Source organism: Seriola lalandi, unplaced genomic scaffold, assembly GCF_002814215.2.
Source record: "Seriola lalandi dorsalis isolate HSWRI2012SDOR001 ecotype SW California unplaced genomic scaffold, Sedor1 jcf7180002054946, whole genome shotgun sequence".
Classification (NCBI taxonomy): Eukaryota; Metazoa; Chordata; class Actinopteri; order Carangiformes; family Carangidae; genus Seriola; species Seriola lalandi.
In genome coordinates this window covers 1,069,491-1,093,819 of record NW_019525497.1, presented here as the reverse complement: position 1 = coordinate 1,093,819, position 24,329 = coordinate 1,069,491, and the positions used below count along the sequence as shown (strand labels likewise).

The following is a 24,329-nucleotide window of genomic DNA, read 5'->3' as shown; positions in this document are numbered from 1 at the left end:
TCGGAGCGAATCATGATGTCTGACTGATTTTCTGAGCGTTAGTGTAGCATTAGTCAAGAGACTGACAACATGTTGAGACCTACGAGGAGGAAAACAGTCACCAACAAACTTCAAGAGTGTGACGATCCAGCGAGGTGCAATATAATCATTTAAAGATGACAGGAGGTTCGTGGTGTTACAGATCCATCACAGAATCAGTCCTGACCCTCTCAGTGAGTTGCTGGTGAGGGAAGTTCAATGTGCAGAGCGGGAATGAACTGGGCAACACTGTCTCACCGGTGAGCAGCAGCCCTCTCGTGTTCAGAAGACAAGTTGTGAATCAATCTTGGCAGAGAGCCCGGTTTCCAAAATGTAGGTGCAACAGGTTGAAGCACTGATTTATCACTTTTATAAAAATCCAACATAATAAATTCTCTTAATTCTGACGTACCATAAACTGCGTCTTGCTCCCCCTCAGCACTACCCGTCTCCTTACTGCTGCAAATGTTCTTGTTTTTATCACATGAATTTCTTATTGTATTCAGTATTGCATGTAAAGTAAAACCACTTTTAAAGTCCAATTGAAATTAAATTGCTTTTTTTTTTGTCTGCTACAGCACATATCTGCTCTATAACTGACTTGGCTTGTGTTCTCCTTTGAGAAAAATTTCGTCTACACAGAGGGAGAACTCATTTGAATACAGCCAATCAAAATTTAGCATAGCATAGAAGGAGTAAGGCCAGCATAGTATCATATGCAGAGCACAAGCTGAGCCTGCCAGCAGACTGCTACATCACAGCTGCTGTCAATCAAACACAGACTATAGTTTACTAAATTTATGTTGTTGTTTTTTTACTGCAAAAAGAATTTCCTCTTGTGAATAAACACCTGAAGTGAAACAAACTGATATTTTTCCCATCCTGCAATGGCACTGTAGAATTAGGGGCGTGTTAGCCGTGCTTGCACAGCATTCAGTACACTTACTCCACTGTGCAGTGTTCTTGCCATCTTTGGTGATCTCCCAGCCGAACACAGCATTCACCTTCTTGACCAACTCTGAGCCCAAGTCTTTAATACGACGGCCGATCTCTGCAAACACCAGCTCACTCTGAAGGCCTCCTCCCTGCACAAAGGTAGACAGAGCCAACACTTGTGGAGGTCTATCTTCATGTTAAAGGTACAAATCGACTTTATTATCTACAGAACTAAAAGGAAAGGAGCTCCTGGGCTACATGAAGGAATGTGATTAAAGGAAAAAGAGGAGGATTGTTGCTTAAATGGAGCATTTTTTAGGCCAGCATACTTGGGTGAGATTTACTGGAGAAGCGTCTGAAGCGGCATGTAAATCCACGTAGGCCCCCGATAGCACAACGGCATCGGTCTCCTTCACCTGAAGGAAAGAGAAGTGCAGTGATCAGAAGGACACAATCACAGAAGAGCAGAGAGCAGCAGTGAAATTACAAGCCAGACTCATTCATCCACAAATCGGTTAAGATGATTGGAATCCACACTAATGCTAGCTACTGACTTTGCACTGGATGTGAATCCTGTTGCCTTCCTTCCACATCTCAGTCTGCAGCGACTGACCCGGCATCACCGGCTTCACAAAGCGAACCTGAGAAAGAGAGGCGGGGGATCAGAGAGGGTGGTGGAGTCAATGAATCTCTAATTAAATGAATTAATAATATTTAGCTAGACTGATAAATAGTTTATCAAGCACTAAACTCCCATGTCTCCATGGTGCAGGCACAATCCAAAAGATTTTAGTTGTAAAAATAAAAGGTTAAAACTGTACATGTCAATGGGCCTCATGAAAGCACATTTTTGTATTCTTATCCTAAACCTCTCTCATTTTTCTATGTGAACTGTGGTCGTATGAGAAGTGACTTACTGGCATAAATCTATTGTAAATCTGTCATTTTAAGATGATGAGGTTATTCATTCCTGTTCATGTGTAGATGCATGTTTCTCAGATTACATTTGCATAATCGACACCCCCTTAAATTGCCATATTACATTGCCTCTTCCACTCCACTTGTTTCAAGTTCATAAAAATGAGTGAAAAGATAAAAATGCAGAGCTTTCAGTCCTACTGTCAGATATCAGGTGAAAACCTGACAAATGTCCACAGTGTCAGTAATCAGTATACAGCTACAGATAATGTCATCAGAGCAGAGCCGCACTGCGACAGAAATAAAGAGGGAACGTTTTGATGTGAAGTTAGATAAAAAAAAAATAAAACATTGTGCTTTTTTTTTCCTGCTTTTGTAGACCAATAGGTCCGACAGAGGATGTTAATCTGGAAAACAACTCACATAAAGACCCTGAGGCAGCTGTTTAAGTTGCCATGCCAAAAACAATTCATTACATCTAAAGAAAATTTTTAAAAATAAATGAATTTAAAAAGCCTCTCAGTAAAGTGGTGAGTCATGATGATGATATGGTGGACAGAATATTAATTGATCCAGTCCATTTTTGTTACTCCATTAGTTTTAGGTAATTCTGACAGCAGACTCACTCAGCACAACATAACTCCCGAATCAAACAAGTGTTTTCTCCTCCTCTTTTGGAGGAAGACAGACTATCTGTACATGGCCTCAGACTAATAATCTCAAATCACTCAAACCTGTTAATACAAGTGGTTCTTGCATGAGGCCCAGTGACTCAAAAAATATATGACAGGTTTTAAACCATCCAGTGCTTATTTACCTTGATAGCCTTGAATCTGGAAGGATCGTTGTCGGCAAACTGCTTGAGGACATGTCTTGCCGCAAAGCCGAATGAGCACAAGCCGTGCAGGATTGGAGTCTTGAAGCCTGACCAAAGAGCATTTTTAAGTACATCATGTTTAAGCATACATGAGATCAAAATACACCATTTGCCTGAAAATCCCAGGGAAAGACTTAGTCCTGAGCAAAATTAATTAAGACATTTAATTAAATGGGAAAAAAAAAAATAAATAAAACACCCGCGAAGCCACAATAGATGTACAGACTCTCACCTCCCATGGCAGCAAAGCTGGGGTCTATATGAAGAGGATTCCAGTCTCCACTAAGACGGTACAAGGCCGCCTGTGACCGCAGGGGAAACAGACGTTGTTTAGATCTATATCTAATTCATAAACCCCTGAACTTTTCCTACACAAATGTGGAATGAAATTAAATTATCATGAAGGCAATAGAAGAGATACCTAAAATAAGAATGGCTTTGAAGTGATACAGTTGCAGTCATTTAAATTGCTCAAGGGATTTAGTTTTTTTTATTCCCCCTCTCTTTTTTATTTTCCGCTGCAAACATACAGTCAGCGTTCTTGTTTTGAGACGGTATGAAAACCTTGTTCAACACTTCGAATTTTGTCTGAAACTTTATGGTTATTACGGAGGCACAAAAACAATATGTCTCATTTCCGCCCACATATTATCAATGCAGCTGATTTATTCTGCAACAAAACCCACACAGACACACTCACTTGGTCTCTTGTGGTAGAATCAATCACCACGGCATCTGGTGCCCGTTGAGGTGGCGGCAGAGGAGCCTGGAGGAAATAAAACAGGTAAAACCAATCATATATGAGTCAACATTTATTAATGATGTCTTGTTTTTTTTCCAGTTTGGTAAAGTACATCAAATATGGAACATATACCTTGGCTTTCTCAGAGGTTCTCTTCCCTCCAAAGCCTCCAGCTCCGACCACAAACACTGAAAACTGGTTGTAGCACACCAGCTCGTCGCCACTGTAGGTGTTCACTGTAAAACAGCACACATGCAGAATTCACACTATATACATGGTAAAAGTTTTCAGAGCCTTTACCTAGTTTGTAAAATGAACAATACTGTGAAATAATAGGAAAAGTTAAGTTAAAGTCCTGCCTACAAAATTTCACAATCAGCAAAAAACACTGAAACAATAAAAGTTCTGATCATGCAGCAGAGTGTCTCCTGTCAGTGGTATATTATTATTCATCATATTTTTTAAATTATTATTACTGTATATTAACGTGTGAGCAGCATATTAATCTTGCAACAGTTTGAAGTGGAGCCAATTTGAACTATTCAGCATTGATTGGGGTAGTTAAATCTATAAAAATCTATCATATTTAGTGATCAATGTTTTAATGTTTGCAAAGTAATCAAAACTGTATCCCTGTGGAGTTTTTGACCACTAGTCAGAATGTAGTTTCTACAAGTATTTTCTGAGCGTTATTCCTGTATTAGAGACACTAGCGAGATGAGGAAGTAAAACATGCAACAAAGATCCGCGGCTAGAAACAAACCAGGGTTGCTGTTGATGTTAATGGTCAGTGTCTTATCCCCTATGCTTTGGGGGACACCCCATGTTTTTGTCTGCAAGTCCCTGATTTGTTTGTAACTCATGTACACGCTTGAGGACACACATGCATCCGCACAAACGCAGCCAGTGTGGGGCATTTTCATTGATCGATAGCCAAAGGGCAGGGAAGAAGACTGCCTGCAAGCAAATACTGATACTCTATGAGGAAGGAAATGCATTCAGTGTGTTAATTAGGCCTCAAGGACACACAAGATGTGTTTGGTAAGAAACAGTTTGTTTACTAGAAAACTCCACAAGGTACCTACAATATAAATAAATGCGGTGGAGCAAGAAGTATGATATTTGCCTCGGACGTTTAATGAAGGAAAAGTCTTAAGTAGTAGAGAAAGAAAACATTCAAATAATGAGCAAATGTACTTACAGCAGTTAAGTTCCGTCTCTGACTATTTTAGTTAAGTATCTTTCGTTATCTTTCAGAAATATACGATCATACTATGTTGAAGATGTTGACTGAAGAGAGGCAAAATGACTAATTATTAAGTTAGTATCACTTGCCTGGCAATAGGTTTCAATACTAAGTAACAGAAGTGCCACATAAAATCATGTTAAGTTTAACAATAAAAACACTGAGGATAACACTCCCCCCAGCCACTTTTCTTCATTACATCACATTTATAGTGAAAGTAGAGCTGGAAGAAACAGTCACATGAAGGCAAACTTTGAAGAGACAATTAGCAGCTATCAGACGCAAAACAAATCCAGACTACAGCAACTCACCGGCTTGTTCATTTCATTAGGTCAGTTCAAAATATAACCAGGAATAAAGACAAGACAAAGCTACTTCTGCAGGCTGTCACTGTGACATGCTGTCTCAGGAAAAAATGTACTTTACTCGAGGAGGATAACAGAAGCTGACTGGTTTAATGTGTATAAAGAAATTACATATTTTTTTCAGCAGTGACTCCTCAGGGAACGTCAGGTCCTGTGTTATTTGTTTTAAGTCGGATTAATTATAGATCACAGTGGTTCTAATATCATCCATCTCTATGGAATTGTCAAACAGAAATATGAGCCATTCTCAGTCCATTATTTCAATCCCTGCAGACACAGACTGAAAATTAACTTTCATTAATTCAGCCTGAGAGGCAACTTTCAGGAAAAGACACATTAAATATGAAAACAAATGAATATGAAATAAACACACTACATGATAAAAGTTGTGCACCCTGAAGTGCAAAGAAACTCACCGTCCAAGAGGATGACGGCTCCGGACCCTTTGTCCAACACGTCTGCTATGGTGGCCTCAGAGGTAAGTTGACCTGAAAATGTGTTTGACCCACTTACTTCCAACATTGATAATGTATCATCATTTTGTCCTGCACGTTCTTAATATTAGTAAACTAGCTCTGTACTTGATGACATGACTGCAACCAGCCCCACTTATTGCCTGACATGTATTATCGTTATATTGGAGTCACAGACCTACATGTGTCTTAGTGCAGTTTTAAAGGTAATTCCACAATCATCTCCCTGCTTGATTTGTACTAGAGCTAAAACAAATAATTAGTTAATCTACAACTCTTTTGATAATCGATTAATCACTTGAATAAAGTTTCAAGCAAAAATGTGTAACATTTGACACTTCCAGCTTCTCCAGTGTGAGTATTTGCCATTTTTACACATCTTTCATACAAATAGTTAAGTGAATAATTTGGGGTTTTTCAATGTCAATGAAACAAAAAAAAACATCAATTTATTTTCACTATTTTAGAGACACAACAAATAAATTAAAATTTAAATCAGCAGATTAATCAATAATGAAAATAACACAAAAAAAATATAAAGCATATTTGCGTGAAAATAGACACTGATTGACAGATACTGACAAATATCACTGTCACATTCAAATCAAGCTAAAAGATAAGTCATTTTTGATTACCACCTTTGTTTGGATTAGGAAATTTGGGGAACGGGTTCTGCATCTTTATAATGCAGTAGTCTAAATATCTGGTTAGACGGCTGGATGGTTTAAAGTGTCATCGGACAGTCGTGAAATACCTTCAAAACAGCAGTTAAAGTACCTTCTGTTATTTTGATAAATCGTCAGGGGTTTATCTTTCAGAAAAACATTGTTCTGTGACTTGAATGTAATGCTAATACACAAGAGGCACAGACTGGGGCCATAACGGTCCGTATGTAGTCCATGCTATAACTGGATCATACAGTTAAAAATCTATCATGGCTTAAGCGGTAAACTGGCCCAAATCAGATTTGGTAATCTTGGAGGCATCATAAAAATGGTCTCTCAAAGACCTAGAGAGGTACTCACTTCAAAGTCTAAATAATCTATTAAACTCAGACTGGTCCCAGTTACATGCTTTGTTATACATAGTAACATGAATCCAGGTAAAATGGCTCAGTGAGGCTGTAAAATAGCTTTTATTAAATTTATTATATGGTCAAATCTATAGTAATTACATGAGGTACTTGTATAGAACAAACTGTATGTACTTTAATAGTAGAAAAGGAAATACCTGAGGTCGGTAGAGGTTTGTGCAGCTCCAGATACTGCTCTCCATGCAATACCTGACACAAAACATTAGAACAGCTGTGATATATAATTACAACACAGTTTTAAAGCCTCATTAGCGTGACTAATGTGTGTACTACTATTGTTCTTCTTGTGTACAAGACCTTGTGAAATATACCATATGGATACAAATATGCATATTACACACAACAATATCACACACATTTATTCGCGCGCATAAAAAAAAACAGACATTTATATGTATGTTTTTTAACCTGTGTAAAATCTATGTTGAGTCCAGGGATTGAGCTCAGCCCGCCATCCATCATGGCTGCCTGGGAGGGAATGACCCCAAAGGTGGGGAGGCAGCTAAAGTCTGGATGGCCTTCATACAGGAACCTTAAAAATGAAAAAGTTGGTGTTACTTAACTGTGAAAAAAATCACACTTTCATAGGAGACAAATAAAAAATTAACAGCACAGACGGCTGCACAAGGCCCGTGTTTGGAGGCCTGGATAGATTCTCTGCACAGGTCAAGGTAAAAGTACAGTGGTTATCATTTCTTTCAGTTCACTTTCACACAGGCTGGTTTATGAGACAGTCATTAGCACAAAAACACTTAGATACACACCTGAGATGGTCTGGGTCTTTGGTGGACATGCCGACCCCCAATGCATAGAGGATACACTGTACGTGGTTGAAGTTGAAAGTGGTCGGTGGTAATTTTTGTCCCACTGCCTCAGCCTGAGAGGAGAGGAGAGGAAAGGAGACGATTTTAGTGTTGACTTTGAGAGCCAAACATGAAGAAATTGTCTTATAATTTAGACAGAGAAACTTAATATGCAATCTTGAGGGTTTGAAGAAAAGTAATAAGGTTCACCTCATGGTAGAATAGATCCACAGCTCAACCTCTGAATACAAATGCTTTAATAAACGCTATATATATGGTCAGAGTGAACTAGCCAGTATTTGGAAAAGCCAGTAAATGGAAACTACATAGTTGGAGCACACAAAATAAGAGAATAAAGAAATGTTCTTTGTTTGTAGAGCACCTGTGAGCTTTTTCAGAGTAAAAGCAGCTACAAACACGAGGAATATCAGAGACATTAGACACACGATTCAGAATTTTAAAGTGATCACAACTTGAAGGACAAGTCCACAGATTTTCAGAAATGCATCTTCAGATTGAACAAGACTGTATCAGAAGATGTACAGCTCAGAGTTGGCACAATCGCTGGTTTCACGTAATCTGTGATCTGTGGAACCATCCACGGTCAGCAGTTTGAAGACCCGTGGGATCTCACAGAATAAAGAGGAATCAGCAGTTCAGAAATCTACACCTGGGCCGGACCAGGCAGAGCTTTTAAAATGGAGCCTGAACTTTACTGGTGGCTGGGACAGAGAGGCAAGAGATTAAACAGCGGTGTTCAATTTGCTCTTGCACTTCAGTTAACGAGCAGACTGAAAATGAGCTCAAATTCCTGAACAGAGCATCGCAGCAATCAAGTGTTAGTGACACAAAATAAGGAATGCCTTTTAAAGCTCAGGAAGGTTTATCCCTTCAGTGTATTGTAAATGTTTTAAAACCCTTTTGAATCCCACCCTGAGATCCTCTGTGTGAGCTCTCTGAGATTTCAAGACTCAATCTGATCATGAATTTTCCATCATGGTTCCTATGGAATATGAAGAAACCAGTCATTATAAAGTCATCCGTATGTACAGGTTACATAATATTTATGATCATCTGTCTTTGATCATTTCTTTTGGTCTATATATATATATATATATATATATACAGTATATAATCTTTTTCTATAACATTGCTTATGTATTTGTTATAGACATATCCTGTTTTATGTTATATTTGACAACAATTAACAATGCAACTTGTAATTCAACATTTTTGACATTTTTGTGATGTAGAAAATCCAATAAACTAATTTGTTAAAAAAAAAAAAAGAAGTTAGCTTTGCAGAAGGAAAGGGGAGAAAGGCCACAGTACTAATTAGAGGAATGATCTTTAAAGCGATATTTCTGGTCCTCAAATCTGACTGAACCACACTCAAATATCATAATTAACAATATTTCTTGGCAGAATGGTGTGATTCACACTATGCGTAATGCCACCTCTCAGCTGGTCGAAAATCACTATAAAGGCCGACCTCTGGAGGCCTATTTTTAATTAAAACTGCATTTAAATGCAGATGTGGGAACCAGTCCTACATCCATGTACTGGGGATTTAATATTATATACCCTAAAGCTAAAGCTAAGGAGGTAAAATACAAAAACAGCAGTGTTCGTGGTTCATACAAGATGTAAGTCAAGTTAGGAGAAAAATCTGTTTCTCAAAACAAAAATTAGGCTTGAAGCAAAACTGATTTCTTTTTTAAGAGCGTCCTGGTGGACAACACCCCAGATCGATTCCAGCAGAGGACATCATCCCCATCTGTCTTCACTCATTTCTTGTCTGCTCAATAATATAGACAAAAAAAATTGCCCCCAAAAAATTTGAAAAAGCGGTTGTCTAACTTTCTTCTGTTATTCAATGTTTAATTTATTTGAAATTATGTACTTAAACATGTTACTTGAAATTAGAATAGCTTAGTTTTACAAAATAAAGTCTCCTGCATTTTTGATGCTTGACATACAGTGAAGCCTTGTAATCTCATGTGAGGTGACACAAATAATTAATACAAAACCTGTTAGCACGTTTATAACTTTACTGTACTCAATATATTAAGACTGGGTCTAGTTACATACTCAGCTTCCAGTTTATTAGTTAATCCTAGCTGAAATAATGTAGCCCTGCAATAACTCTGACCTAATGAAGACTATAATGTTCAGTTTGTGTGTGTGAAAATGTTTTAGAGAGGTTTTAATTCAACTGTATGATCATTTTGGAGTCTGCAGTTCATGGTGCTGTACAACTGTATAATGCATTTCAAGTAATAATAAAAATGCAATACAGTTGAACAGCACCACAAACTGCAAACTCCAAAACGATCATCACGTTAAATCAACATCCCTCTGAAACACTCCAGTCTTACTGTTATTTACCTCCGCCAACCTGCCAAGTTACAGTGTTAAATAATGGCCAGAGGTGTTTTTACAGAAAATCATGATGTCACAGTGGAGTTGATCTTTGACCATTTGGATATAAAATGTAATCACTTCATCATTTTATCCTATTAGACATTTCTTTTAAATTATGTCATAATTAGCAGATGAATTTGTGAGTTGTGGCCAAAAACGTATTTTGTGAGGCCACAGGACCAAAGTCTAATCAGGTCATCCTAGAGTCCAAATGGACACATTTGAAGGGAGTTCCCAAGAGATTGCGTTCACAAGAATGGGACCCGACAGTCAGACAGACGGACGGACAGATGTATGAACAAACTGAAAATATAATGCTTAAGGACACACAATATAACCATGTGATGCTCCAGATGTTTTGCTTCATATATCAATCAATCTATAAATTATGACATAGAACAATATTTAAGATGATTAGACCTCTATGCAGCGGGAGAGTTGTGTGAAATAAATGTAAAAACACAGAAGGGGCACAGTGTAGCATAACTTCAGCAATACATGGTCCCAAAGAGGTAACACAAATGCATGTACACACACACGTACGCACTTATCACAAAGCTATGTCAGCTGAGGACACAATGGTGATGTTTGTCTTGGGGCTACTTGTGACTCTGTTCCAAATCTCCTCTCTAGACAACCACCCTACCATGCACACACGCACACACACACACACACACACACACACACACACACCCCTCCTAAAGACAGTGGAGAGGACACTGAGTGTACTGTACATCATTTAACCTTTTAGGGACTGAATCATGATATTACTGAAGCAGGCTGGTGAGTGTTAAATGTCTCACAGGATGTAAAAGAAGAGGAGATTTCATCACATACCATTTAAAAAAATAGTTAAAATCTGTCTACTATCATACACAGACCCAAAGAATAAGCTAGTTTCTAAATGTTTTAGTAATTCAACACAGCAAGGAAAGGTCTCATTCCTCCATTTGGGTCATACTACAAATGAGTCTTTAAACAAAGTCTCACTGTTACACTACAACTATCTTAACAGAAAATGGTGGCTGGTTTCTGTGGATAATTATTTGATGTTATGCAATTATACTTGTGGGTCAATGTTTTATTTAAGCAACTCAGCCATGTGTGAGCTGTAATCAGTTCACTTTCTGTGATTCAGTGACAGGGAACACAGCGAAGTGAAGGAGCATTCATCCAGGGAGCCATCGCTGCACCATTGTGCTCTGACATCTTTTGTACGTTACATTTTAAAAGCTAATCTGAGTTGCCACTCGTCTGGTGTGTCACCATTTCATATTTACAGGAGACATCAAAGTACTTATGTATGTTGTAGGAGAAGGTTATTATCGTCTCTTACTAAATACAGTGTGGTGGTATTAAAGAGTCATGAGCTGCCATGTTTCAAACAGTCTAAGAGGTTACAGCTCCAGACTTTCAAAAGTAATTGTCAGCCAACCGTTCAACCAACACTTCTACAGTCTCTGTGGGGGAAATGACAGAATATAAGTATATGAGAAGGAGAAAAACATTGATAGGCATGAAGTAACTGTGGTGAAAATAAGGTTAAAAACTGCAAGGAACAGAAAATAATGAAGGAATCAAAAAAAAAAGGACAAAAGGAGGAAGAGGAGGACAGTGGAACAAAGAGGGAGCCCACACGTCTAAGCCTGACATGTATTCACATCAGGGTTTCAGAGAAGTTTACCAAGGACAATTTTGATACTGCACAAAATAAAATCTAATACCTCTTTCACAATCATACCAGCAGTATGAAAGTATGATGGGAAACAAGTAGGGATGACATGGCATAGAACTATTTATTCAAATTTTTTCAATACTTCCCAGCAGTACACGGCAATTATGACTAATGATATAATTGATTATATTAATGCGAGCGAGACCTGCATTAGCAGCAGAAAATTTATGGTTGATATGACCCAATAAAAATGAATAATCCATTCATTCATCGATGAGCTTCCTAGCTAACGTAGCTTGCACTTGAGACGGTGTTTGCTACAGGTCTGGTGGCGCTGACTGAAACACACACAGTGCACACAATCCACCGTCACAAACAATCCCACTTTCACTTAACAGGCGTGTAAAGTCTCCCAACAGCCAACACAACTGGATACCATCTTTTTTTTTGACGAAACGAATTCATTGATTTTTTGAGACTTTCCAAGACCCGCAAGTACATTACAGTACATTAGTGTCAAAGAAAAAAAGCAGCAATAGCAGTCTCTACTCACAGGATTAATGCCTGAAGTCGAGGCTGCAGAGGCTGCAGCAGCTGTTGGACTTGCACCGACGTCTCCCTCCGACTCCACTCGAGACAGCACACTCACAATTGACTGTAGAGACTCTACACAAAAGGTGAGAGATGACAGATGAGTGGAAGCACACCAGAACAAGACACTGACATAGCGGAAGATGAGGTCATAGACAAAATGATTCATCGGTGTCACCCAATAACGCCTTATGAATGTGAATTTCTTATTCCACAGACCAAGCAGAAAGACAGAAATACTTGTATATTACGCAAGCAAATCAACTCTAACGTGATGATACAACTTGTTGCTGCGTGATACAAAAGGAAAACTCGGTTCTCACTTTCCGTGATGAATATACAAGAGACTTCTGTTTGATGTAACATAATCTACTCCAATTTAAGGGTTCTTGGATACACAAAGTTTAGCTCTCATGATTGGCTGGCTGACATTGCTCAACGGCTTCAGGCTGCACTATTTTACTGCAGCTGCGTATTACTTAATCGAAGGCTGAGCAAACTACATTCCTAAAAGGAAAATACCAACATTTTTGAACATACACTTATTTGAGTCAGATGAGAAGATACAAGTCTTATGTCTATAGGTTAAAGATGAAGCTACCACTCAGTCAGATGTCTTAGCTTACAATAAAGAATAGAAACAGGGAAACAGCTGGCCCGGCTCTTATCAAAAGTAACAAAAATCTGCCTCCCGCTAATATACCTCATATCTGACAATTTATTCACATATCAGGTTCATCTTTAAGTCATGACCCAGATAACTATCATGAAACCTGCACTTTTTCAGGAATGAGCTTGGGGATTTTTTTCTTTGACAGCTAAGAAAAAATGATTCATCTCAAGTTAAATGGATCAAAGCAAAGTTAAATAGAATTCCAATCTAACATATAATGATCCAGGAGCAGCTTTAAAATGGATAAAAGGATGCAAGAGCCACGTGCACTAAGAATAAACATGATGAGTTCCCTGTTCCAACATTAGTTGTTAACACACTTAAAACTTTGAGTCTACACTGTGTGTTCTTTGTTTGTCTAGAGATTGCCTAAAAACAGAATGTAAATATATCCACCCCGGTAACACAAGCTACGAATACCTATGCAGATTCAACACAAACAATGGAAGACGGCTGAGACAACAGAGAAACAGAAACACAGTGAGACTGGGAAGACCAGAGCTACTAATTACCATCACTCAGTGGCAGGCAGTTAAAGAACAGAGGCAGCAACAAGTCTCTGTAATAAGCTACAAATGAGGAGGCACCTCAAAGCCATGCTAATGAGCCCAGCTAGTGCCCTGTGGGACTGCCACCCCAGTTCAGTTAATGTTAGCACTGCCGCCCTTTCTTCAATTGTACATCTGAGAGCGTGGAGAGGGATGGAAGAGGCGGAGAGAAACAATAATCAGGAACAACTATTGTCTTGTTCATACTCATCATCTTATTCACCTCCAGTTGTTTTCTCCACCTCATTCTCTTGATCTCTAACACCATCTTGTCCTCTCTGTACATACAGATGAACTGATCGTAAAAGGGCTCGTTCGGTTGAAATCGGAGTTCATGTAGTTGCAGAAGTTTCTCACTCTCACGAAAGTTTGGTCAAACAGTGCGACTACATGATGATAATTTTTTGTTGAAAATAATGTGTTTGAGCTTTCCAAAGGTGGTGTTTTTTTACCATGCCTTCTGTTCCACTCCACAGATCAATGGCACCTTTAATCATAAGTATGTCCCAACTGAGTATAAACACTATCTATTACCAACTTTCCTTTTTTCCTCTCATATCATAATAATCCACTAATGTCACACTAAAAGCCCCAATAATAAAGATCAAAATCTTGCATTCCTTCAATGTTCATTTCAATTACACACCCATTGCATTATTCTGGGAGTTGGTGCAAATCAGTGGAATACTGACACATCTGTATTTTTGCCTTTTCGACTCTACTTTGTGTCAGAGATTCTGGTGAATGTTCGCTGCATTTCTTGAACAAGATGAATATAAGATGTTTTAAGACCGTTTTGATCCCGCACTGAAAGCGATTCAGTACCTGTTACATGATCATACTGGCCGGAGTATGAACATATGATGGAAAACCACGTGGTTTGGCAAAGAATTATTTATCTTTATCATCATCTATTGTATTCTATTTTCCCCAGTATTTCCCCACAGTATATTACAGTAATTCTCAGTGGTACATTTAAAGTAACGATGCATGGACCCAGAGAATCAGAAGAAAATGGATGGATGAATTAACCAATTAAAAATGGTTCAATCATTTGAAGTTCATTAAAGTTTTTACCAAAACTGACATTATTATGAATTGATGAGCTTCCTAGCCACTGTAGCTAGCAGTGGTGACAGTGTTTCGTACAGGTCTGATGGTGCTGCCTGAACAGCCTCAATCCACTGTCAAAGCAACACTCTTAGTTTAGAGGTGTATGACGTCTCCTGACAGCCTGCAATCGTATACAGAAACGTTTTATAATCAACACCTCTGCCTACAGCAGGCAAGCGTTTTTTGCTGATTAAACGTAAGACTTGTTAATACCTTCTAAGACCTTTTTTCAAGGAAAAGAGAATTCAATGCTTTTGAAGACTATTTTCTAGACCTGCAAATACTGGGTATTTGGGTCTCTGTTCCACTGCTAAAAATCCTTTTTGAAAACATGAAAAATAATTGTTACTAAAGAGTACCAGGTTGTCAGCCTACACAAATCCAAAGAGCAATGACCGTGGTTACTTCATTGATAAGTATATTTGATTACATGCAGTGTAGCAGATCTGCAAACTGAATCATTCTGACTCAACACAGAGTGAGTCAAACCAGTGAAAGCAGACCAGCAAGGTTATGAGGCGGATGGGGGCGATCCAACTCAGAGTTGGACTCAAAACAAAATCTGTGTGAAAACCTGCCTTAACGACATCCAAGCAGCAGTTGAGCGTTTACTGGTTTTAAGAGAAATCATCATGTTTGGAATGAAAAAATTACCATTCAAGACAAAAGGAATGAAGTCATAAAGATCTACATCACAGGAAAGTCTTAACATGACATCTACTGTCTGCATGTCAATGTGTGTCTGTCTGTGTGTGCATGAATGTACATGCATATGTAAAGTTGCATGTACAGTATGTAAACTTTGTACATACATGCACCAATATATGTGCTTTTGTCAGTTACTATGTGTATTTGAGTGTGTGTTTACTAGTTTGTGTATTTCTGACCTTGTACATTAGTAGGCTTGGTGGCATCTGTAAAATCACATATTTTGTCCCACTGGTCTCTGACTGCCTCAGGATTCATGGGTTGGTTCTTCTGTCTCACAATGTGGCCCTGAGTACGCTCCCAGCGCACTGCACAAATGGAAACACACAAATAAAGAGGTCGTTGCATAGTGAACATCACACACATCCAGTACTGGTGAACTAGGGGCTAATGAATATCACAGATGCATACAGACTTTTCAGACATTTCCTTAGGAAAAACACACAGTACTTACATTTACCAATCCAGCCTGCTCCAACCTGAAAGGAGAGGAAACATGAGCGGATGACACAAAAAAATATTGTCTATTTATGGAAGCTGAATATGTCATTGGTACATTACTGTTTTCAATGACAAATGAAAAAAATAGACACAAAACTGCAGGCAGTAGAGTGGCAGTGAGACTTTACTCTTATCTTACTGAAGAGAAAGAAAGAAGATGTTTTCTTCTGTTTACCTCAAACAGTCCTCCATTTTCTTGACATTGGTCATGACAGAGCCAGAGGACCAGGGGAGCAACATACTCAGGCTTCAGAGATGCCACAAGGTCTAAATAAGACAAAACAAAACATATAAGTCCTAAACAAGTGCTACCACTTCAGTGTCTCTGCTTGGTAGTTAGTGTATCTTAAAATGATGCAGTGTTTGTTCAATTTTCTCATTTTGAAAATACTAGAGATACAACGTCTGAGTGATTACACAAGCCTAAAGTATTCATCCTCTTTCTACAGAACTAATAGACGTGGATTAATAGTCACTGATTATTCCTTACAAATACGACAGAGGGTGATAGAAAAAAAACCTGCTGGACAAATATTAAATATAAAACAACAAACTAATACTGGTCTGAGTGAAAATAAGTTAAAACTGAACTGCCTGAAGTATTAAAAAAGTATGAATTACTATTATACGCAATCAAGTCCTGAACATATTGAAATGGAACAGGCTTTTAATTCCCTGTATGAACCACTAAAGATTTAATCCTACTCACCATATGTCTCGTATTAAAAAAATGCTAAGCAAGATGAGTTTTGGTGTCTATTTTTTTTTTTTTTTTAGAGAAGCTCGAGTCAGTGAACGCCAACATATGGAACCATGTCATTTACCAAGGTGAGGCCATCCCATGACAGTTGGCACAGCGCTGTGTGACAGATGCTACTGTCGACCTGCACCGCAGGGCTACAAAACCAGTCCTTTAATTTGTCACTTAAGTCCCTTTTAAACAGAGATCCCGTTGTATTGCTGTTAAGGAGACCCTCCATAATGCCAGCTTTGCTTTTGTACACTGAACTACCCAAAGTCTGCATAATGTACAATATGCTATTGATTTATAGACATTTACCAATAGAGTTTAATGGGTCTTTATTCTCTGACTGGTTGTTATTTTGAATATTGATATTTTAGTTTTTGTTTGATATAAAGTTCATATGCAACACACAGCATCCCAGGCGTATGAGCTGTTCTGGGCTATATTTCATTGTTCACTTTATGTATCCAATGCTGCATTACCTGCTGTCTTAGGAAATATTTTTAACATGAAAATATAAACATTTCATTAGCATACTTACTCATTTTTTTGAATATTTGGAAGCATAGCTAACACCTACAATAAAATAGGGAGGCCAGAGCCGCCTGATTAAATCAAGGGCTGACACATCAAAACTTTTAAAGCACTTACAGGGTGCATGATTTCATCATGGCTCTTGGAACAGCAAAAAAAAAAAAAAAACACAGCTCTTGAATATTAGATGACAAATTTGCATGTCAAACGGGAGTGCTGTTGCCTCAAATTTCATAAATCAACATTACATGGGCATTACATTATGCAGCTGCTCTAAAAAAAAAAAAAAAAAAAAAAAAAAAGAAAACATTTGCCTACTTTGGCCTGTCCAAACAACGTGCATATGTGAGAGCATGTGTGCATCCAAATACCTAGCAGAACATCACAGTATGTATTACACAGACCAACTGTATGCAATTATGAGTGTTGTTTAATCTCTGTGCTTACCTGGGGGCATGACGGTCTCAGTGAGGCGTGACCCTGCAACAGGAGCAATAGTGTTGCAGTAGATGTTGTACTTGCGTCCCTCGACCGCCAAGGTGTTTGCCAGCCCTAGCATGCCCAGCTTGGCAGCGCTGTAGTTGGCCTGGCCAAAGTTACCATAGATGCCTGCGGCTGAAGCCGTCATGATGATTCTGGCCACAGACAACCCCAGGCAACAAGTCAGTGTTAATGCAAAGTGACAGAAATCACTATGGAGTAATGGGAGACACAGACGGCCCCCCACATACACGCATAATCTCACAGAGTGGTACATACTTTTCACGCATGCATAAACACACCACAGTACACACATGTAGGCACCTAGTCATGCAATGCTAGTCCATTCACACACACAGACACAGCTCCCAACTACTTAATCTCTGATACACAACTGAACACATTAAATTTACTTAAACATTTTACTTGAACAAACATGAACACAGGCTCAATGCAGAAATAAATGCATGTATGCACAGCGGACACACACAGTCTTACACATACAATTTTGCTAGTAATCTCATGCAGACATTTCATTTCAGTCAAGGAAAAGTAATGAAATTAAGCATCAATGCTACATTAACTGTAGGAGACATCTGTAACACACTGTCTCACTGGTCATCAGAAAGCAGTGATCCATATCCCAGCACGATCATACCGTACACTAACGTGGAACCACCAGAGTACCTTTTTCATATCCATACTTTTTATATACTATGATTCAGTTTCTAAGGGAACCTTTCAAACTATCAAGTGTTACTACAAAAACACATCTTTCAATCCTTATGGCGCATCACATGATAAAATGTTGCATTGGGGACCTGATACGTGGTAGGAATATGTATATGTGTTCTTCCATGCTTTCACGTAGCTTTATTGACAACCTTGGCTTCTATATCCAGCATTCCTGTATTGTGCAGAGCCAGGCCATGGACCTTTCTCATTTTCATTTCTTTCAGCTATGGCTTTACCTTTGAATGCGGCATAAACTTTTGTTTGGGGTGACTGCACAGAAAGATTACAATTTCGAGCTTGCCTGTGAGCACTGCAAAATGTATATTCGTACTACAAAATCTGAAATGCTGTTGATTATTGTGTTTGTCTCCGTACATCAAAACCTTGATATAAAGCCAACTGCATTATTTGCAACTGTTCTCTACTCAATAATAAGCCATTCTTTAATTCAGTGCAGTAAAACCTTCTGCAAAATGTCAGTTTAATGTAAGAAAGTAAGATGGGTTGTGTGACCTTCTGCAAATTATGATTCACTCACTAGGCCTTTTTTAACTCTCAGGTGTAACTGCTAACGTTAACGATTGTTCAGTATCGCAATGCAGCCATCGTTAGTGTTATTAGTTGCACCTGTGTTTGTCAAGTCTAAATGTCTCATGTGAGAAAGTTATCTAATGTTATTTAAAAAATGTAAATACTGATATTGTGTTAATAATACACTTGATAATAATATTGGTAATATTTGTCATTTTCATCTGGTGGCCTTTTCACCATCCATTAAGTGTAATTGTTCTTTTTGTACACCTTTGTACAGACAAAAAAAAGAGACAAAACACATAATAAACAACGTTAAAGATGAATACAGATAAACCGATAACAAAATTGATGACATTTCTCTATTTTTTTTTTTTTTTCTAGCGATATTTTCTATATAACTATCGAAAATTTGAAAAAAAGTTTGGCCACGATAATTGTGTAGTGACAATCTGGTATCGTAACAGCCCTAAGTACATATCTGCATAGATCCCCACTGCTTCAGGTCAGTATTAATTATCCGCTGGATTTCTCATTCAAGAGGTGAAGAATCTCAGCCGAGTGGCAAAACACCTTCAATTCTACAAACTTCAGACGACTGGATACTTGAATTTCTTAAGCTGTACTACTTGGAAGAATGAGATGAGCCTCCACAGACATCGTTGCTGCTTCTTGTGGAGTCATCAATTTAAACAGCATTTAAAATGTTCAGAGATTAACCTACAGTGCTGCATAACCAAATTAAGTAATTTCCCTCTTTCTTTACTGATTTACATATTCATATTAAATGTGCTGTCTTGGGCTTTTATTAGTATGCAGGGCGTATTTTTTCCCATTTTACACCACGAAACCAATGGAGCCAGACATATTAAAGGGTATCAAGTGAAAGTGGTATTAAAGTCAGAGTCAGATTATGAGTATAATAATGTGATGGCACACATGCTTTATATAATCTTTACCTCAAGTGCACATCCTCAAGAGCCCACTTAAAATGCAGCACATGAAAATCATTGAGTATCTTTTGTACCTTTGCCTGACATCTGAATCAGACCTTGCCACACAGAATTTTATGCCGTACTGATATCTTCTTGAATACTGTCCAGCAATGGTCTGTCTGCTGAGGATACTGTAACTTTGTTGGACCTGCAGAAGTGCTACCCACGTAATAGGAGGACGGCCCACATTTTGTCCATGTCAATAGCTGTCAGTAACTGGGCGAGTTACCTGCCAAACTTTTGGTTTTTCATGTGGTTCCAAGCAGCTCGAGTCACCAGGAAAGAGCCTCTCAAGTGAACTCTTTGAATCAGGTCTGAAATGGAGAGGAAGAGGAATGACAGAACATTACACAAACATTACCACACAACACATAACATTATACACTTCTGCTATTTCCCATTAGAACACTGTGGATCAGATCCAGCCTACAGTAGATTTTTAAACTCCCACACACACAATCTGTTTTTAAAGAGAAGGTACTTGGACAAGAAACCCAAGTTAAAAACAAATGTAGTGTACTACATATAACATAGTGACACTGTTTGATAATGAGGTGAGCCAAACAAAAGGAAATAATGTGATGGTATGAGATGACCCCATACACAGCATTAGTGAATGAGGGTGAATGTAAATATCAGAAATAATTTAATTACCCCAGTCCAAATCACTCGTCCTGGCAAATGATCGGTCCCGAAGTATCCTTGCCGAAAAAGAAAAAGAAAAAAAAAAATTAAAGTCTTCTCACTCTTTGTGCCAAACTTAAGGTTTTCTTTTACATGATTATAGTGGCCCATATGCCCATTAATACACGCCAGCAATAAATGGCCACTCTGAAAACAGATAAAGTGTGATTATTGCTGTGAAATGACTTACCCAGCATTGTTTACAACAATATCTGGAAGAAAAGACAAATTACTGAATTTAATTATGTATAGCAATAACATTACTAACAATCATTTCATTTGAGTTATTTTAATTATGCAGCACTTAGGATAGTTATCAACTTTGACAGCCACAGCTCTGCCATACAAAAACAATACGCACCTATTCTTCCAAATGCATCCAGCGCTGCCTGGATCAGTTTTTCTCCATCTTCTACAGAATCTGTATGTGCACAATAGAAAACCAAAAATTAATAAGTGATGAAATGTTAACTTAATAATTTAATTTCAAAATTACTGCATCTAGTTTTACCATTCATAGTTTGGCTACATTTATAAAGCTGATTCTAGGCTACATAATTCCTGTTTACAGATAAAAACAATGTTACTTGTTACAGTTACAATGAGAAAGCTTGTGAGAAAGTTTTATTGTATACAAGAGAATCTCGATAGGCTTCCCTTGCTCAGTTTGTTAAGTAATGATGTGTGAAATAACATTTTTATTGACTGCTGGACTTTGCTTTAAACTGGATAGAAAATATGAAAGTTTTCGGGTAAATGATGCCTTTTTTTATCAAATCCACATGCAAATCTGGTTCAAAACCACCTATGAGACACATTGATCAAAGTCTTGCTTTGTTATTTAAAACTTTTTTTTGTGCGTATATGAGATGCACAAAGATTAAGTAGGGAATAGATTTGTCTTCAATGCTCGCTAACAGCTTCATCAGTGAGCTAGTCAGACTGAAAAAAAAAATCAATATTGTTTTTAAGTCGACAATTACATAAGCTTATTACTACACAGTAAGCAATAAAAGAAAAAAAAACACAGACGTAGATAATGATTTATCAGAGAAGACTCAAGACAAGAAGGCTAGTCCAAACTTCTCACCATAGTTCGCCACGGCCTTGCCTCCCTTCGCTCTTATCTCCTCCACCACCTTATCAGCGGCTGCAGAACTCTTTCCACCCCCTTTAGTGTCTGCCCCAAGGTCATTCACTTTATTGCAGCAAGAAGAAAAAGATTAGCAATAATGGGGTGAGTTCTGCAATTCTCCACGAGTGATTAGGTTAGGAGAAGAGTATAGCTAAGCTGATTCCTTGTCAGAGTTCAAGGGCAAATCCAGTCCAGGCAGCTGGGAAAGCTATTATTTTGGGAAGGGCAAATATTTATGCCAACACCTGGAACTGTGTTGTCTAAAAAGTAACATCATTACTGTGACAGTCAATACAATGCATATTTCTGAATGGAATGCCACAGTTTGTGGTATGATCTATATCCAAAAATCACTTAAATCTAGGGATGCACCGATCAAACTTTTCCTCTCGCAACACCAATTTCGATACCTTCGCTCGGGGTCATCTGCTGATACTGAGTCCCAATTACATGCAGAAGCCCTTCTTTGTTTGAAATCTTTCTAACTCACAGCATGAAACTCATTGGAATATTATTTTAAGTAATTGAACTTGAAACCAGGGATTGCCGTCAGACTGAAAATTGAGTCTGGTTTGTGACTGAATGACTGGTGGCATAAAGTGTATTTTCATAACGACCTTGTATTTACTTTTGGACACTTTTACCAAGATTTGTAGATGAGTTATGTCAAGGCTGCCATTTATCATATCGGTGCATCCCTGAAACCCAGGACATCTCTAAAACCTGTGATCATCTCCAGCATTGAGTCATGCAGGTGCAAGAATCTACACATCACATAAATGAAATCAATGCCACTGCTTTTCCATATGTGTAGTCAAATGATTATGAACATGTGTTAAAAAGCCAACATTTAAATAAGATATTTGATAAATGAAACTGATGTTCAGTCCCTAACAACTCACATAAAACATCTGGAATCATGCTGGGCCAAATGTCAACATGACACAGATGGCCAAAAAACAAAAAAACATCAATTGAGGTTACAAGGATTCAGTTTCAGCAGGCATTTCAATAAGTACATAAGCTCTAGTCCTGGCTGAACTAACCACAGTATATCCACTAAACCTGTTCTAAAAAAATGAGATATAAGGGGCTCAAAATGATGATCTTTTTTTTTTTTTTTTTTTTTACCTATAACTGAGGCTCCTCTTTCAGCAAAAGCCAGTGCATATTCTCTGCCAAGGCCTGCAGAAAGAAAGACAGATTAGTCTACAGAATGAAACACACCCATCAATATCCACAGTTATCAGGGGGAACGTACGAGGTAAATAGTGGAACCAGGGCCCTACAAAACCTGGAATCAAAACATTGATTTGAACTGTAATATGGAAATTTTGTATTATTAGCATAAGTTAACCATTTATGTTGGCTGAATAAATAATTTGACGTACCATTTGTAATTAAAAGCAGCCATGTCATAAAAAAATAAAAAATAAAAAAAATAAGCTACCATGAGAGAAAACTAGAGCTCATAAACTGCATAATAAAAGTTATTTCAGACATTTTCAGGAGTTAAAACTGAAAGATTTGCAACACCAACATCAAGTAGTCTGTTTTATTGTACATTAGTTTATTATAGTGTTTTGATCTGTTTTAATGAGGGAAATAAACCTTCAGGATTATCAGATAGCTTTAATAACTAAGGTTGGGTTATTAGCAATCAATTTGAAAATGATAGTAGTTCTTAATTCTTATTCTGTGATTTTAGATTTAATACATGTTACCTATTTTATATATCTATGGATCTTAGGGTTTCTAAAATTTTAATATGATACTTCTATGTTGCAAAGGCCTGGCCAAGCACTTGTTGGAAACTAATTTACCTTAATTCTGCAAATAAAACACTACTCCAGTGAGGTCTTGTTTGACTTTCTTTTATTATGAAATACAGTAATCCTCTCTTGATGTAGGGGGTTCAAATTAGTGACAGAAAATCTCACAGTGAAAGCGTCACACAGCAAGAAAAAGTATGTTGGGGGAAAGGGTTGAAATATCTCAACATTTCAGATTGTTCAGATCCTCTTATATTTGTTTGAAACACTTCATTACTGACATGATAAGCCCCACAGATGCACTGGTTTACACACTTGGTTTATTGAATGGGTAATACGAGGCCCATATATTTGTGCTGGCCACTGACTGTGGGTTGTTGGTGGATGTGCCCTTTCACATACTTACAGTGGTATTATTTGGAGCCATTGCGTTACGTGTACTTTGCTCTCTGCGTTATTCAAATGAATGAGTCAAAAGACTGACAAACGTCTGCTGCTAGTCCAATTCATACAGTATAGGTCCTATAGCAACATCAACAAAGTTGTTTAATTGTTTCCAGGAGGTTCATAGATTGTTTATTTTAACGACTTTGCGACTTGCAGCTGTTTGGCAAGTGTTAGCAATCGGCAATATACCGAGATTATCTGCTGGGCAGCTCATACAACAGACAGAAATCGAGACTTGTGCATTCACTGTTTTGATCGTTTGCCTAACAGAGATCTACGTAACTAACAAGTTAGCATAAGGAGCTAACGTTGCAAAAGCCTATTTTAGCGTAGTTACAGTTAGCAGCAGTGACAGCCTAGCTAACTATCAGTTATGTTTGCACAGAGTATTTACCTCCTCCGGCCCCAGTGACAAGAACGACTCTCCCCTCGAAAGACAAAGACATTCCTGTGGGATATTATTCTCTGATTCAGAACAGTAGCAGCACAGTGGCTACAAGATCAACACTGCTTTTCAGAGACAGCAGGGTGAACTTCTGTAACTTACACTTCCGCATCACGAAGGGA

The 24,329-nt window shown here is 38.0% G+C and overlaps 1 protein-coding gene across 1 annotated transcript in view; it reads right to left on the bottom strand.

The window, feature by feature from the left end:
• The window catches only part of hsd17b4 (hydroxysteroid (17-beta) dehydrogenase 4), a 28,451-nt gene extending 4,136 nt beyond the window's left edge, over positions 1-24,315 (bottom strand). Inside the window, exons 1-23 of the mRNA XM_023394226.2 lie at positions 24,157-24,315; positions 22,675-22,728; positions 21,499-21,606; positions 20,770-20,829; positions 20,599-20,620; positions 20,379-20,425; positions 19,954-20,038; positions 17,431-17,618; positions 15,880-15,971; positions 15,658-15,682; positions 15,383-15,511; positions 12,124-12,236; positions 7,433-7,545; positions 7,077-7,200; positions 6,806-6,857; positions 5,519-5,590; positions 3,624-3,727; positions 3,450-3,515; positions 2,982-3,051; positions 2,690-2,796; positions 1,509-1,595; positions 1,284-1,370; positions 965-1,103 (exon numbers count right to left, since the gene is read on the bottom strand). Coding sequence (XP_023249994.1) covers positions 965-1,103; positions 1,284-1,370; positions 1,509-1,595; positions 2,690-2,796; positions 2,982-3,051; positions 3,450-3,515; positions 3,624-3,727; positions 5,519-5,590; positions 6,806-6,857; positions 7,077-7,200; positions 7,433-7,545; positions 12,124-12,236; positions 15,383-15,511; positions 15,658-15,682; positions 15,880-15,971; positions 17,431-17,618; positions 19,954-20,038; positions 20,379-20,425; positions 20,599-20,620; positions 20,770-20,829; positions 21,499-21,606; positions 22,675-22,728; positions 24,157-24,208 — 1,996 coding nt within the window. The 5' untranslated portion in view covers positions 24,209-24,315. The remainder of the gene's footprint in view (positions 1-964; positions 1,104-1,283; positions 1,371-1,508; positions 1,596-2,689; positions 2,797-2,981; positions 3,052-3,449; positions 3,516-3,623; positions 3,728-5,518; positions 5,591-6,805; positions 6,858-7,076; positions 7,201-7,432; positions 7,546-12,123; positions 12,237-15,382; positions 15,512-15,657; positions 15,683-15,879; positions 15,972-17,430; positions 17,619-19,953; positions 20,039-20,378; positions 20,426-20,598; positions 20,621-20,769; positions 20,830-21,498; positions 21,607-22,674; positions 22,729-24,156) is intronic.
• Between the last annotated feature and the right edge of the window lie 14 nt (positions 24,316-24,329).